Below are 14543 nucleotides of genomic sequence, written 5' to 3' on the forward strand. Positions count from 1 at the left end.
CCTCCCTTAAACCGGGGGGGAGCTAGGCCCAGAGCCTGTAGGGTTACCTTCTCTTTAAGTCACCCTCCTCTCCATCCTCAATCCCTTCCATGCCATCCTCCTCTGGACACTCCTCCTCGTTTCTGGCTCTTGGAGGCAGTTCATTCTCCTTAAGAAACTCCGCTGCTTCTGGCGTGGGCAGAGTATGGTCGATAACTGTGGTGTCCTTCCCCGCTTTCCAAAGTTTGTACCTTTCTGGCTGGAACTTCCTCACAAACACATCCATGGAGATCTTCACCATGTCCTTTCTACAGGAGCACTATCCCAGGGAACCAGGAGAGCTCCAGTCAACACTCTTTAACGGCTTCCATGCGACTCCCACATCCCATCTCCTCCCTCCAAGTGCAAAAGACACAAGACAATTGAAAGCCAAACTGTTTGCGTTCACAGGCTGAGGCCATACTGTCCTTGCAGAGCCTTCGAGCATGGAGGGAAGCAGGGGAAAAAGCAGAGAGCAATGTGCAGCGCTGGGGTGAGCCCACCTGGGCACGAACTAGGATGCATAAAGAAATGCTGGAGGTGAGGCTCTGCACTTCGACCCAGGATGCTCCACATCCACCGTCCCTCTGAGACATATCCAAGCCAGGACCACATAAGCGAGTCTGCTCCCTGCCAAACGTCCAGCCCTGCTTGCTTCCCTAACCCTAAGAATTTCTCAACAGAGAAATCCCAGAATGGCCAAAGCAAGAAACAGCCATGTGCGTGGGTGTGGTCTTCATGCTCAAATGGACTTTAAGCATGGAAACCTCACCTTACGCATCCCAAACCTGAACAAATTCTTCTAATTTCTGTATGAACGCAACATACTAGCTCTTTTGCACAGCCCTGTCAGTCTGTTTCTGAATTCCAGCAGTTCAAAGAATGTTCTAATCACCAGCCAGTGTATCTAACAAGAATTTGCTCACCAGACATTTTCGGTCATGGCGTTACAGAAAGCAATCAAACAGACTTACCAGCACAGCTTGTTTGCCATACTCAATCCACCGCCGGGTAGCAAAATTGGTGGATTCCGCACAGTTGAAGCCATGGTTAAAGCCGGCATGGTAACCATAAGGAAAAGTGATCATGAATTCTCCAGCTTCTTGAGTCACCTGAACAAGAGCAGACTTGAACCAGCTGCATCAAATGGCTGAAGTCTAACGGACTGGAACTCAGAGCTCGGCTACAGCTTCATAACCCAGCATAAGTCATAAGACCACCAGGGTCTTTGTAAGACGCGAAGCCTGATCATATCAGACCCCAACACTGTAACTGACCATTCCCCGAAGTTAACAATGTTCTAGGGGATGTGATTCTCCTCTGGCACCGGGAAGCTACAGAACCTCCACCTTTAATATCTTTGGATCCAAGTACTGCTATATGGGTTACCTCTGGCCCACGCCTGGTACAGAGAGATGAACCAGAATAAAGCCCCTCTGTGAAACAGACCGAAAAGGATGGCTGCCTTCCTTGTAAGCCTAAGACCATATGTAAAGTCAGCTCACCTTGTCAAAGGGAATTCCATATTTCTTCAGCATTAAAGGGGAAATCAAAGTCATCTTGTGGCGGAGAAAAGCTTCGCAGCTTTGAGCGCTTCCAGGGAAAAAGCCTGTTTCATTGAAAATGGGCACAGGTGAACACACTGCTCCACACCAGCTCTGCAGCCCTGCAGCCACTGCACACCTGTGCATCTCATCTGGCTGTGTCAGGAGGATAAATCAGCACAGGATCTCCACAGATCCTTCTGGCTTCGGGCCAATCCTGATTCTACAGTGAGCCTCCGGGCTCTCCAATGGCTTACCTGGGTAATCAAATTCTGTTAGGGAGACTGAGATCACCCAACCTGCCTTGTGCTTAAAGAGAGCTTTGCAACTATTTAGGACCTTGCTCCTACTCTATCCCTCAATCTTTTGTTAGTAACACATCTACAGCACAGAATACCCAAACTCTCTTGAAATTGGCCCTCTAGAGGTACAAATCTATTAAAGTCCACTTAAAAGAACCAAAGCACAAAAATTCAATTTTAACCTTTAGGTTTCTGGCAGAAGAACCAGACCCAGGATGACAGGTATACTCTCCGTGGTCAAATAAACCTATGCTTGGTAAAACTGAGACAGAGACTGTCTAAGAATTACTTAGTCCCTTCCCAGGACAAATGGAGGAAGTTTCCAGATTTTTATTTGCTCTGCTAGGGTAACCACTCTGGCAGTGTAGCTTATCACCTACATGCAGGCCTGTGAAAGGACACATAAGAAATCTGACCGCAGAGAACGGACATTTTAGAGCAATTAGTGCAGTTCACAGGGTCTCAGGGTCTGAGCAGGCACAGGGAAGAGAGACAGTACCTTTGGCAAGGCGCTCCAACCGCTTTCCGTGCTCCGGGGGGACAGAGTACCTGCAATCACATAGAAGCACTGGATGCTGAGGAGAGCCCCCTTCAGGACCTAAGGGGCTCATCCCCACTCTCAAAACAGCTCCCAACCACAAAAACTGGAAAGGAGTCTGGAGAAATGATATATTGGACTTTGGGGAGAGGAGCCCACAAGGTACAAGTGAATTTATTTCTCTAATATTCATTCATTTACCGAGACTTTCACTGAATGTTTACCATGAGCCAGAATTTATAGTATGCAACCAGCCTTGTTCTCCTTTATAATGTTGAAGCAATAAAAAAAAAATTTTTTTAAAGGATAGCATTAAAGTGCTCCTGGTGGAGGCTGAAAGCCTAACTGGGACAGGATGGAGGAGGAATGGTGAATGGGAAAAATGGATTTGATACTAGAGACCCGGCCCTGTATCTGCTGCTGACCCCATTTTCACATCATCTCTGTGACAGCTACACTGATTACCCAATAATTAATTATTCTTCCACCCCACAGGGTAGCAAGACACCACAGAAACTGTTCATTTAAAAAAAAAAAAAAAAAACCACCTGTAATTACGTAAAATTTTTGCAAAACTGAGGTGCCTGGTGGCTCAGTCGGTTGAGCATCTGCCTCTTGATTTCGGCTCAGGTTATGATCTCAGTTGTGGGACTGAGCCATACTCCGTGCAGAGCCTGTTTAAGATTCTCTCTCCCTCTGCCCCTCTCCCTTGCTCTCTCTCTCTCTCTCAAAATAAAAAAATAAAATAAAATAAAATGAAATCTTAAAAAATAAATAATAAAAAATAAAAGTTTTACAAAACTGTTAAACTTTATTGTATTCTGAAACTCACAGTTAAGTCTATTTTAACCATTATAATTGATTATAAAGATCATTCCACGACAAGAGAAACTTCCCATCCCAAATAGTTTCACTACCAAACAAAACAGATGGGGAGTGGAGGAAAATGTTGGTCACCCAAAGGACCTTGGGATCCATCAGGCAACCTTGCCCAGAAGTCTCTGGAAGTCCCACTTTAGATGATCTAAAAAGAGTGTATGTAATAACTAGAAAATCTCTCTACAGGAGAGTGAAAATCCAATCTCAGGGAAGTTGGGAATAAATAGAAGGAAAGCACAAAAACTATTTTTACAGATTCTAGAAGTCTAGCCATCTAAGAAAGGTTATGGGACAGCAGTCAGGGGGTCCACACAGGCTCAGAAGGTCACACACACCCCCAAAACTAGAAACTGGAAAGCATTAGAAAAAAAAGGAAAACCTCTGGGAAAAGAAGTGGTTGAAAATGCCGGAAAAGGAAATGAAGGTGCATACGGTTTCCACGACTCCCCGTGACCTGGCCCACAGTGTCCCTGTCAGCCTCCTCGCTCATCCATCCTTGTACACAGCACCCAAACCACAAAGGACTTCCTCTAGTTCCCGAAGACATCGTGCTTCCTCTCAGCTTAGGATCTCTGCACGTGTCATTCCGACCACCCGGACACACTTTCCTCAGTCTTCCCTGTCTGAAACCTGCCACTGTCTCACCCAGCTAGGCCTCCTCATGTTAGGCCTCAGCTTGGTAGTCACCTCTTCCAGGGAAGCTTCTCCAATTCCCACCCCACCTTCGTGTACCCTTCCTACGAGGATCTAGAGTGCCCATCGGTGCTTCTCTCACCCCTTCTCTCTCCTGACCAGTCTCCTGTGTGACAGCACATAACCTATGTCTCTGTCACTATAGTCGAATGCAGAACCTTCACTGAAATGCTGGGGTTGAGAGACGGATCAACACAGGGAGAGAGGAGAGAACAGATCTTTGCCTCCCCAACTAGACTGAGAACATCCTGGAGAGCAGGAAGCATATATGGAGTAGCCCTGCATCCCCTCTTGGGTTAAGCACACACTGCTGCTCACCAAATATTTTTTCCATGAGGAAAAGAAAGCTTTCTATCATCTGAAGGAGTGACTCCAGTCTTGGAAGTCTGCCTCTAAGAAATGCCTCAGGCCTGTTCGGAGAAAGAAATCAGAAAGCAGTGGGCAAGCCTGGGAGAGCCTCTGTAGCTCTCAGTAACTCAGACGACTTATCTTTCCATCCAGTAGTATTAAATGACCTGCCCTCTGAAGCCTCACTATTCGAAGAGAGGTCTAAGCACCAGAGCTCTAACAGCATCTCACAGCTTAAAAACCTGGAGAAAATGTCAAGTGCCAGTCCCACCCCAGGTCTACGGAACCAGAATGTGCATTTTAACAAGACCCCAAGGTGCCGCCTCGGCACACTAGAGCCAAGGGGCCCTACCGCGTCGCGAGAAGCCCGGTGCCAACTGCAACCCGACTTTACCAGGACTTTGGCTCTCCAAAGTGCAGGTAGTTGATGCTGTACAGGTCCATGTCTTCAGTGTGCCAGGCAAAGGAGGTCTTCCACATGCCGAAGTACAGGTACGGGGTGTTCACACCCTCAATGGTGATCCCGCTCTCCTTCTCCACCAAGTCCAGGATGGTTTTCAGCCGCCCGATATTCCACTCATCGACATGCTGCAAAGTAAATCACAGCTGAGGGCAACTGCAGTACCCACAAGCTGAGGCTCTGAACCTACAAGAGCAGGGGTCACAGGTGACCTGTCACCCCTAATGATGATGTGGAACAATGTCAAAACAGCCTGGACATGAAGACCACAGCCCCCCTCACTCACACTTCACAGCCACCGCTAGAGCTGACGCCATCAGACCTCCAAAAGGCAAATACCACTCGGTAAAGAAAACTGGCATGTGAAAGATGAATAAGGAGGGGACAGCCACCTGTTTTTAACCCCAGGAGGAAGACTTTGATCTGAAACTAAAGAAACTGAGGTCAAAATAGGAAAGAACTCCTAAATCACTAAAAATACAAAACATGGGAATTTACCATCCCAGTCTGTGACTGTTTAGCCCCAGCTTCCACTAGGCAGCGTCATCAGTAAAAAGTCTACAATGTCACCCAAATCCATTGCCAAAACTTTAATGGTCAGCTAGAAGCCCACCTCTTATACGCACGTTCTCGATTCTTATGTCCTGCTTCTGTACCTCCCCATCCCAGATCCTTACAGTATCTTTCTGCCATTTAACATCTGTAAGTTTCACTTTCCGCCACTCAATAAATTGTCATCGACAAGTTGAGAATCTTTTCAAACTCCTTCTTTCCAATAATTTACAAAATCATTACAATTAATGTGAGTGATAATCCCTAAAATTCTCCACAGATTTTTTTAATTATCAAAAACAATCCCAAATGTTCCTTCCTTATGCCATCTAAGGCTGTTTTTTATTCTTTTTTTATTTAAAAAAAATTTTTTTTAATGTTTATTTACTTTTGAGAGAGAAAGACAGAACACGAGCAGGGAAGGGCAGAGAGAGGGAGACACAGAATCCAGAGCAGGGTTCAGGCTCTGAGCTGTCAGCACAGAACCCAATGAGGGGCCCGAACCCATGAACCACGAGGTCATGACCCAAGCCGAAGTCAGAGGCTCAACTGACTGAGCCACCCAGGAGCCCCAAGGCTGTTCTTTATTCTGAAAAGCACTATACCGCAATCCGACACAAGTTGTTAAAATAGGTTCTGCTAAAGAATCTTGTTTGAGGGTTCTGAAAATCAGAATGTTTCTCTTCTTAAATACATACCCCTTTCACTAAATTAGTCAGTGATCTTTTTTCTGCAGAAACCACACTGCCTCTCCCCCAATATTTCATTTACTGTGAGCCCACCCTTTGAAGAACTCATCGGCTACCACCCACAGACTATTCTAACAGCCCTTGCAAAGAACACTATATCACCCAATTCACATGGAGAGTGGGAGAAATAAAATTCAGTCACATGCAAAAATACCCACCATTAAGTGTGCATAGCACATCGGCTGGTGGTGGGTCACTCTTTTGTTTAACTACTCAACTCAGCAAGCAGCTTCTGGGTGCCTACTAAGTGCTGGGCAGGTAAAAATTGTGTTAAATTGCAAAAATGCTGCAGAGGGCTTCCTGGAAGTCTCACCTTTTCATAGAGAGTGCCATTCACATCTGCACCATAGATTGGAGGATTGAATGTGAGATTTTTCCAGTACTTCCGTTCAAGCTCTTCAAACTCACTGTAGCGTGGGGTACAGTACCTTTCAAAAGTAAAACAAAAACAAGTAAAAAAAAAAAATATATATATATATATATACATATATACATATACATATGTATATATATATAATTTTTTTTTTTTTTTTTTTAACAAGGACTAAATTCATCAGGCATTATGAAAGGACAAGACACAATCCCATTCTAGGGAAAACAAGACATTTCAAACGAACAAGACAAAACCTTGGCCTTCAAGGCTCCATTACACAAGTAACCTCCTCCACATCCCTTCCTTGGGCTCTGGGCCTGAGGAAGGTAACGTATATGAAGACGTTAAGCCCATCTTCCCTAAGAAGCAGAATACTCTCAACTTTTTCAAGAGACCACTAAAAACAACATCCTGGCCAGAATCAGGAGTGGCCCAGACACTCAGGGAGAAACCAAGAACTGCAAATCCCTATATATCCACAGACAACCAAAACCTGCCAGCATGTGAAGGGCTGAGGTTCTAGAACAGTACTGCACTCTGTAAAGGAAGCGGCTCCATGACAGCTCATCTGTATTGTCACTGTTACATTCCCACCACCCTATGTAGTGACTAACTCAAATAATCACACCTAAAAACAAAGTATTTTAATAAAAAAATAAAATTCTTAAAAATGTAGATTTTTGCAAATCAAATGTTTAAGAAAGATATTTTTAAAAAGATATTTTTATATATGCACATACACGTACACAGCTGTCTATATATAGATGTCTATATCTCTATATAAAGACATTAAAAATATCTATATTCTTTAGTATATGTGCTGCCGAAGCGAGCACAAAAATATCTATATTCTTTAGCTCAATTATCACATACTGAGAATTTACTCCAAAATCTTTTTAAAAATTCAAACCCCTTAAGATTACATAGCAATTTTAAAAAGAATAATGTGTAAATTGAATAGATATTTGAAAATGCACATTATAAATCAAATGGCAAGAAAATATTATGAATGGATAAAGAGTAGAAGCAAAGACCCAAGACAAACTGTGGAGACAACGGGCTGGGTGGGGAAAAAAAAATCTTACTTTAAATGCGGCCTTACATTTTAACCATTTTAACTTCAACCTATTGAATGATCAAGTTTAAGACCCCTGAATTCCCTTTGAAATATAAGTAACTCTTCCACCTCCAACTGCTCTGCTTTATAAACTTAGATTTTTACCTGCTGGGTTTTCTTAAAGCTGGCTGACCAAGCAGGTAAGAAATCAAGGGTAAGAATTTGTTGCATCTCAGGTAAAGGGAAAAGACAGGCCTGGCTAATTTAAAAAGAAAAGAGGTATCCTGAAAGACCTACCATTTTTGAGAAGAGAGACTGGATACAGGAGGCTGAGGCCTCTGATGGAACCCCATGTGAGCTTAAAAGCAGGGGGCCCTGGCCCCAGCGCACAGCTAGAAACCAGACAGAAAGGACGGCACAGCCTCTCCTGTGCAGAGCATGTCGCTCTTCTTCAACATGCTCTTACATAAATTCACTCATTAGACAGCAGGTGAGTCAGCAATACAGAGGTTTTTAAGAGTTAAGCTGCCAGGGCAACTGGGTGGCTCAGTCAGTTGAACGTCCGACTTCAGCTCAGGTCATGATCTGTTTGTGGGTTCGAGCCCAGCGTCAGGCTCTGTGCTGACAGCTTGGATTGTGTGTCCCTCTCTCTGCCCCTCCCCTGCTCACGCCCTGTCTCTCTCCCCCCCAAAAAATTAATAAATAAATATTAAAAAATTTTTTCTAAAGAGTTAAGCTGTCAATAAAACTGGAAAACCACATTTTGAATTGTGCGAAGTCAAAGGAAAAGAAGGCAAAGCATAGAAATAGAACAAGATCTGATGTGAGACAGAGCAATGAATAAAGCACAGGAAGGGAAACCCCCAGGAGCGTGAAGACTGGCCAGCTACAGATCTAGCTCTGGGCTCATGCACAGAAAAGACAAAATATAATGTCTGACTGGCTGAAGTCATGACATGCACAGATCAAAAGGGCTCAGGAAAAAAAAGCAAGAGAGAAGGAAGGAATCCCTTGTGGACACTCAAAATTGAGGAATAACATTGGAAAGGAGAAAGTCCAAGAGAGAGAATTAAGAAGGAACAGTCAGAGCTCAACGAGGGAACCACAAAATTCATTCCAAATGTGAGGTCAAATGAAGCTAAATATTATAAACAGAAAACAAATGAAAACAGCAGGCCTAAACAAAGATGTTTCTAACAGATCAATCAGCACGTATGGATGATGAAGAATGGAGACAGAAAATAGCAAACAGCTTGACAGTTTATTCACATTCTGTCATGTCAAAATGGAAAAGAGATAGCTTCTGGATGGGTAGTGAGGAATTTGAGCATGATAAAACACAGAAGGACCCAGAAGGAAGAGAATAAACTACTGAGGCCACTTTTCGATAAGCAGGTGTTAAGACATCCGGCAAAAACTCCTTTTGAACCAACTCCAACACTCTCCTTTGCAACTCTGCAACTTACCAGGGTCAGAAAATGATTCTGCTTCTGATGGAAGAACAATGGGATTACTTTAGGTAAGGACACAGACGTGTTTAGACTGCGACACAGTACTGAGAGTAGGAATGCTTCCATAAAAAGAGCAGAAAGGGAGACAAGCTAGAGCTGAGAAAAGTGTTCTTCAGCGTCACGGCAGCAGTCTTAGGAGACAGCTATGAAGATGAGACGTTAGTTCCTAGATGCTATGGCAGGTGGGAAGGAACGTGTTTTCACTCACTTATCACTATTGGCTATCTTGCGGAACTCTCGAACAGTCATGGCTTTCTTCTGTATGTTGTACTGAGTAAAGAGGCCAGACTGCCCAGTCACCAACTGTTGGATGGGGGCAGGAATGACCAGATCGTCAATATCATCGTAGGACGCCCGGGGCTTCCACTCCTTTGGAGGAACAACCTGTAGGGAACACAGGAAACACAGAGATCAGAAATCCAACAAGCTGCTCATAGTCCAGGACGTGGGTAGGCTGCTATCCAACCAGCCAATTTTACTACAAAGTGACTCTGATTTAACCACACTCACCCCAACATAGCGAGTCACACTGCTGTGCTAACCCTGATCCAGTTCAGCCACCAACTAGCTGCCTAGTTGCAGTGACCAAAGACGAGTAATACTCATTCTCAGCTCAGCATTTCCTCTGGGCACAGAGAGGAGGCTGAAGAGTTGATTTTCTTAATCTAACAAAGTGCACAAGAGAACCCAACCTGCTATCAGAGTACTGGATGAGACTGAAATGAGAACAAGAGAAGGTGGATGGCATAAGCCCTCGAGTGCAAACACTAAAGCACCCATCTCCACCAAGAGAATGGAAGCACCACAGCAGCTGGCCCGGGGACACTAGCTCTACACCGCCCTTTAAAGACTCCAAGCTCTCCTCCAACTTAAAAGGTGCTTCAGATGTTAACAAAAGGAATTAACTTGCAAATAGGAAGTATATACTCCACACCCTGCCTTTAGGAAAGATTTCTGCTGCTGCCCGGTTGGTCACAAAAGCTCCGTGGACCAATCCCACCCACCCTCACCTTGGCCAGCCCAGCCCGATGAGCTCCTTGGGATTCAATGTAGGCCATGTATCGACTGAAGTTCCGGAACTCCTCCATGGTCGGGTAAAAAGTCATTATCCGAGCACTGGGATTCAGAGTTTCAGATTCTGAAGCCATTTTCCCTCCTTTTTGGAGTCACTCTGGTCAGACAGGAACCTGAAGAAATACATTAAGAACATAAAATCATATAAAATGTAATTAGAGTTAAATGCTGGGAATGTCAAGGAGGATGGGTGATGGGAATTAAGGAAGGCACTTGTTGGGATGAGCACTGGATGTTGTATGTGAATTCTCCACCTGAAACAAATATTACACTGTATGTTAAATAACTGGAATGTAAATAGAACTTGAAAAAGAAAGAAAAAATGCTGGGAATGTCAGGGCTGAAACAGTAAAAGATGTAGAAATTCTGAAGAAGCATTAAGACCTCACACCTGGAATCTGCCTCTACACAGGTTATTTAAATGAACAAAAAACAGATAGAAAAGTTTATATTTAAAAGAATCTAAAAGAATCGGATGCATTAGGGCACCTGGGTGGCTCAGTGGGTTGAGCATCCAACACTCAGCTCAGGTCACGATCTCACGGTTCAGGAGTTTGAGCCCTGCATTGGGCTCCGCACTCAGTGCAATGCCTGCTTGGGATTTTCTCTGTCTCTGTCCCACCTGTGTGCTTTCTCTCTCAAAATAAGTAAATAAAAACTTAAAAAAGAAAAAAGAATCCGATGTATCAAAATTGTGTGTATTCAAATCTCATTTAAATGGAGACACTGTTTCAGCTAAACTGTTACTAGAGCGTTAATCCTATCTAACAATACTATCGCTGCCCTGCCCATATTTTACTCTTATCTTTTCAAGTTGCTCCCTTATTCACCTTTGATAACTGCTTTGGGGTATATTAAACAATGTATTACAACCAGATGTAAAAAAACAACCTTTGGGCTTCCTTCTAGGTCACAGCTTAAAGCTCAAAGCAGTATTCTAGATTCCTAAAGACAGTTACTTGGCTACAAGATTACAAAGTTTAAGAGGTAAAAAGTACACTGATATTAGTTTTTAAAACCCTAAAGTGAAACTGTTCTCATATCTAAGCCAAAATGTAATTTCAGCAGTATTACATGAGATCAAACTAGAGACTAGTTCAACTGTACCATACCCAGAATTCAAAGGACAAAATTTAAATGGGCAATAACGTGGCAATACAGGGCAAGCCTCAAACTGACTGGAAAAGGTCAAATATTGTGTTTCTAGATGAGGCCTTCAACTAAGTGGGTGCATCCCCATTGCCTGATAACACAATAGACTATTCCAGCTGAATAAGAACCAAGCATACTAGACAAAAGGAGCCACTTCAGAAGCAAAAACATTTCCCTCCTCAACTCCCCCAATCTGGGCCCCAAAGCCATGGCAGTTCAGCTTCAAGTTCCCTAGAGAGCTGGAGAGCTCAGAAGGGAAAACTGTCTCCAACCTACCAGCAACCTAGTAACAGACTAGGAAGACAGCATGGGCACAGAACTATCTAAGATAGGAGAGAAAAGCCACTACCCGCATCTCTCAAGCTTCCATTTCTCCAAAAACAAAGTCTGCTCTTGGCCAGGAGCTTTTCACACACCTCACCAAAACTTTACATGGCAGGTTTACGTTTATCTTTTTACATACCAGGAAATTTCCCCACAGTCCTGCGATGCACTCCCAGCACTTCTTCCGCTACTCGATGCTGCCTGCAACATAACTTCCACCTAGACTAAGCAAGTATGGAGGAACCTCTCAAGTTTAATCAATTTTGAGGACCCTCTTTTTTAAAAATGCCAAATATCTTACTTCAACAAATTTGACAACAACACACAATCCTGTGAACACTGTTAGGCCCCGTCACCTGGGCCTTGGAAGCCACTAATGGGGCTTCACCTGCCTCTGGACTTGGTCATCTTTGTTATGCCTACAACCTAGAACAATGCACGGCACAGAGTAGGCACTCGGTACCTATTGAATAACTGATTTCCTCGCCCCCACTTCAGTTGCTCACTCCCTTTTTCAACCCTAGGATTCCCTTCCCCCAATCTACTCCCTGGGGAAAGCTCTTGTTCCTTGACTCCTTCATTTCCCCCATCCAGCAACAAAGCCGAGTAGTTTCAGAGCACCGGCTCCGGGATCAAAACAACTCTGAATACAGATCCGGTCTCTGCTATTCAGTAGCTGTGTGACCTTGACTGTATGAGTTGCCCAAGTCTCAGTTTCCCCACCTGTAAAATGGGGATCCCAACCTCCCTGCTCAGCAGGGTTGCTGTGATTAACTCAGATGATGCAAGCGAAACCCTAAGCACTAGGCCCTGTACCTAATAACTCAATAAAGGTCGCTGTTGCTAACAACCACCTCTAACTCCCGCCCCCTCCCCTCGCAGCCACCCCCGCGGGTACCACTCCCAAGGTAGCCCCCGCTCCCAAGGTCCCCGATCCTCACCGCATAGAGGGCCAGCCCCTCCCGGCCCCGCCGCCTAGGCGAGTGAGGCCCGGCCGCAGGAAGAAGAAAATAAGGCCTAAGAGACCCGCCTCCCTTCCCGACGTGCATTGGCCATAAGAGATTAGAAAGGACCAATCTTAGGACCCATATTAGAAGCTCCTGTTCCCATTGGCCAAGAACCATGCCTTTCACTCACCGCTGACGGCAACCCCGCCCCTCCCCCACTAGAGCTCACGGTCACGGCTACAGCAGCAACAAACCTAAAGGATTCCAAAACCCTGTGGTTCCTACCTAAAGCCCACCGCCCCGGCAGGGCTAATGCTGGGCTCCTGCTGTCGCCACTAGCCGTATCTACTGCTTTTTCAGCCGGCGAAGGGCGAAGCTCCGCCTCCTCTAGAAAGTCGGCCTCTGCGCAGCCGTACAGCGTCAACCAATCTGAGGGACGCTATCACTCCTCAAACAGCCAATGAGCACGCGCTGCAGTCGCCCAAGTCAGGGCATATCAATCTGCTCAGCCTATGAGCGCTGGGTCGGGCTGTTGCCAGGAGGAAACGCTGTACCACTCGGGACTGCGGCCACTGAGCATCTCGGCTGGATTACAGGGCTGGCCAATCATAGGCGCGCTTCTGGCCGCCCAGAGCTAATCAGAATTGAAAGAGGCGAATGCCTGGAAATAGGATGGTCGGCAAAGGTAGAGGCAGTGAGATTATTGTAGGATGTTACTAACGAAAGGGTGGGGCAGATAGGGTGAGACCCTTGCCTAAGGTAGAAGTGCGCTGGGAGCCTAATCTTCCGAGATCAAGCAATTTCTGATAGGGTGACCAACTTGTCCCATTTTACGAGACTGCCTTGGTTTTTAAAACTGTAAGTCCCGTATCATGGGGAACCCCTCGCCCGCCCGCAAACCGAGACATTTCCTGAAGGGGGCAGTTCCTGAAAGGAAGAGAGCTCCGAGGTGGGATGTCCTTAGAGTCATTAAAAAGCAGTTTCTCAATGAGCAGGGATTTGGGGGTCATTAAGAGCAGCTCTTGGGGCGGGGGAGAAGGTCCTGGGAATCATTAGACACACTTCTGGCGAGTTGAGGGGGTGCCTCGAAGTCATTAGGAGCTGTTCCTAAGGGGTACTTAGTCGCCCTAAGGACTTCCAGATTATCACGGATGATGAGCAAGGAAGCCTACATACAGGGCGCTCTGATAGGTACAATAGAAAAGTAGAATACTCACAACCAGAATCATAAAAAATGTGCAAATTTACCCATAGATGAGTTAGGGAGTAGTGCACTGTAAGGAGCTATGGAGTCAGATCGGTGTTCAAAATCTGCCACTCCTCTGAGCCTGGGTTTTCCCATCGGTAAAATGGAAACAATAGTACCTGCCTTGCGGGATTGTTGTGAAAATGAGAGGTAATATATGTTGGCAAAAAGGATGATATTACCTACGTGGCACGGAGGTAGATCAATCGTGATTTATTCCCCTGGGTCCGGGCACATGTGTCCTGGAAAAAAAAAAAAAAAGTGGGGGGTGGGGGGTGGGGTCTGTTTCAAAAAAGACAAGGGAATGAATTCGTTGTTCATTGGGTAGGCAACCAATAGCTTTTCACAATTGCAAAGTTGTTCTCTCGACCTAGTAAGAGAATATATTGGATAATAGATTATATTGGGTAGCTCACAAAATTGTTGAGAGCCTTAAGAATTCAACTTGGAGGACACATCATAAGGAAAGCCACCCCAAATCATGCCAAAGAATTCACCTACCGCTCCCCTAGCTGCTCCGTTGCTGCTGCCGCCACCAAGCGAGATGCTACAGCGTGCCTTACCAACTCCACTGACCTGGGAATAGATACAGTTGCTACTACTTCTGTCACTACCAACTACTTCATGAATTTTATCTTGCTAGAATTCCCACTGCTACCGAAGAGGATTTTTCCAAGATCACTGCTACTTTGTATCGCTAGATTCCGATTGGTGTGCGCTAGTGAAAGTGAAAGACGGGCGAGCTCTCTTGACATTCTCCCATTTCTCTGGCCAGT

At 45.1% G+C, this 14543-nt stretch overlaps 1 protein-coding gene across 5 annotated transcripts in view; it reads right to left on the minus strand.

The window, feature by feature from the left end:
• Window positions 1-12905, minus strand: part of KDM4A (lysine demethylase 4A) — a 46417-nt gene extending 33512 nt beyond the window's left edge. Inside the window, exons 1-9 of one of the 5 annotated variants that reach the window (XM_049617314.1) lie at window positions 12807-12905; window positions 10035-10211; window positions 9233-9408; window positions 6397-6511; window positions 4717-4910; window positions 2364-2413; window positions 1524-1627; window positions 993-1130; window positions 48-298 (exon numbers count right to left, since the gene is read on the minus strand). In XM_049617314.1, coding sequence (XP_049473271.1) covers window positions 48-298; window positions 993-1130; window positions 1524-1627; window positions 2364-2413; window positions 4717-4910; window positions 6397-6511; window positions 9233-9408; window positions 10035-10172 — 1166 coding nt within the window. In that variant the 5' untranslated portion in view covers window positions 10173-10211; window positions 12807-12905. The other 4 variants (XM_049617313.1, XM_049617316.1, XM_049617315.1 and 1 more) reach the window with 4 other exon arrangements.
• Between the last annotated feature and the right edge of the window lie 1638 nt (window positions 12906-14543).

The sequence above is a fragment of the Panthera uncia genome (assembly GCF_023721935.1).
Source record: "Panthera uncia isolate 11264 chromosome C1 unlocalized genomic scaffold, Puncia_PCG_1.0 HiC_scaffold_4, whole genome shotgun sequence".
In the NCBI taxonomy this organism is placed as follows: domain Eukaryota; kingdom Metazoa; phylum Chordata; class Mammalia; order Carnivora; family Felidae; genus Panthera; species Panthera uncia.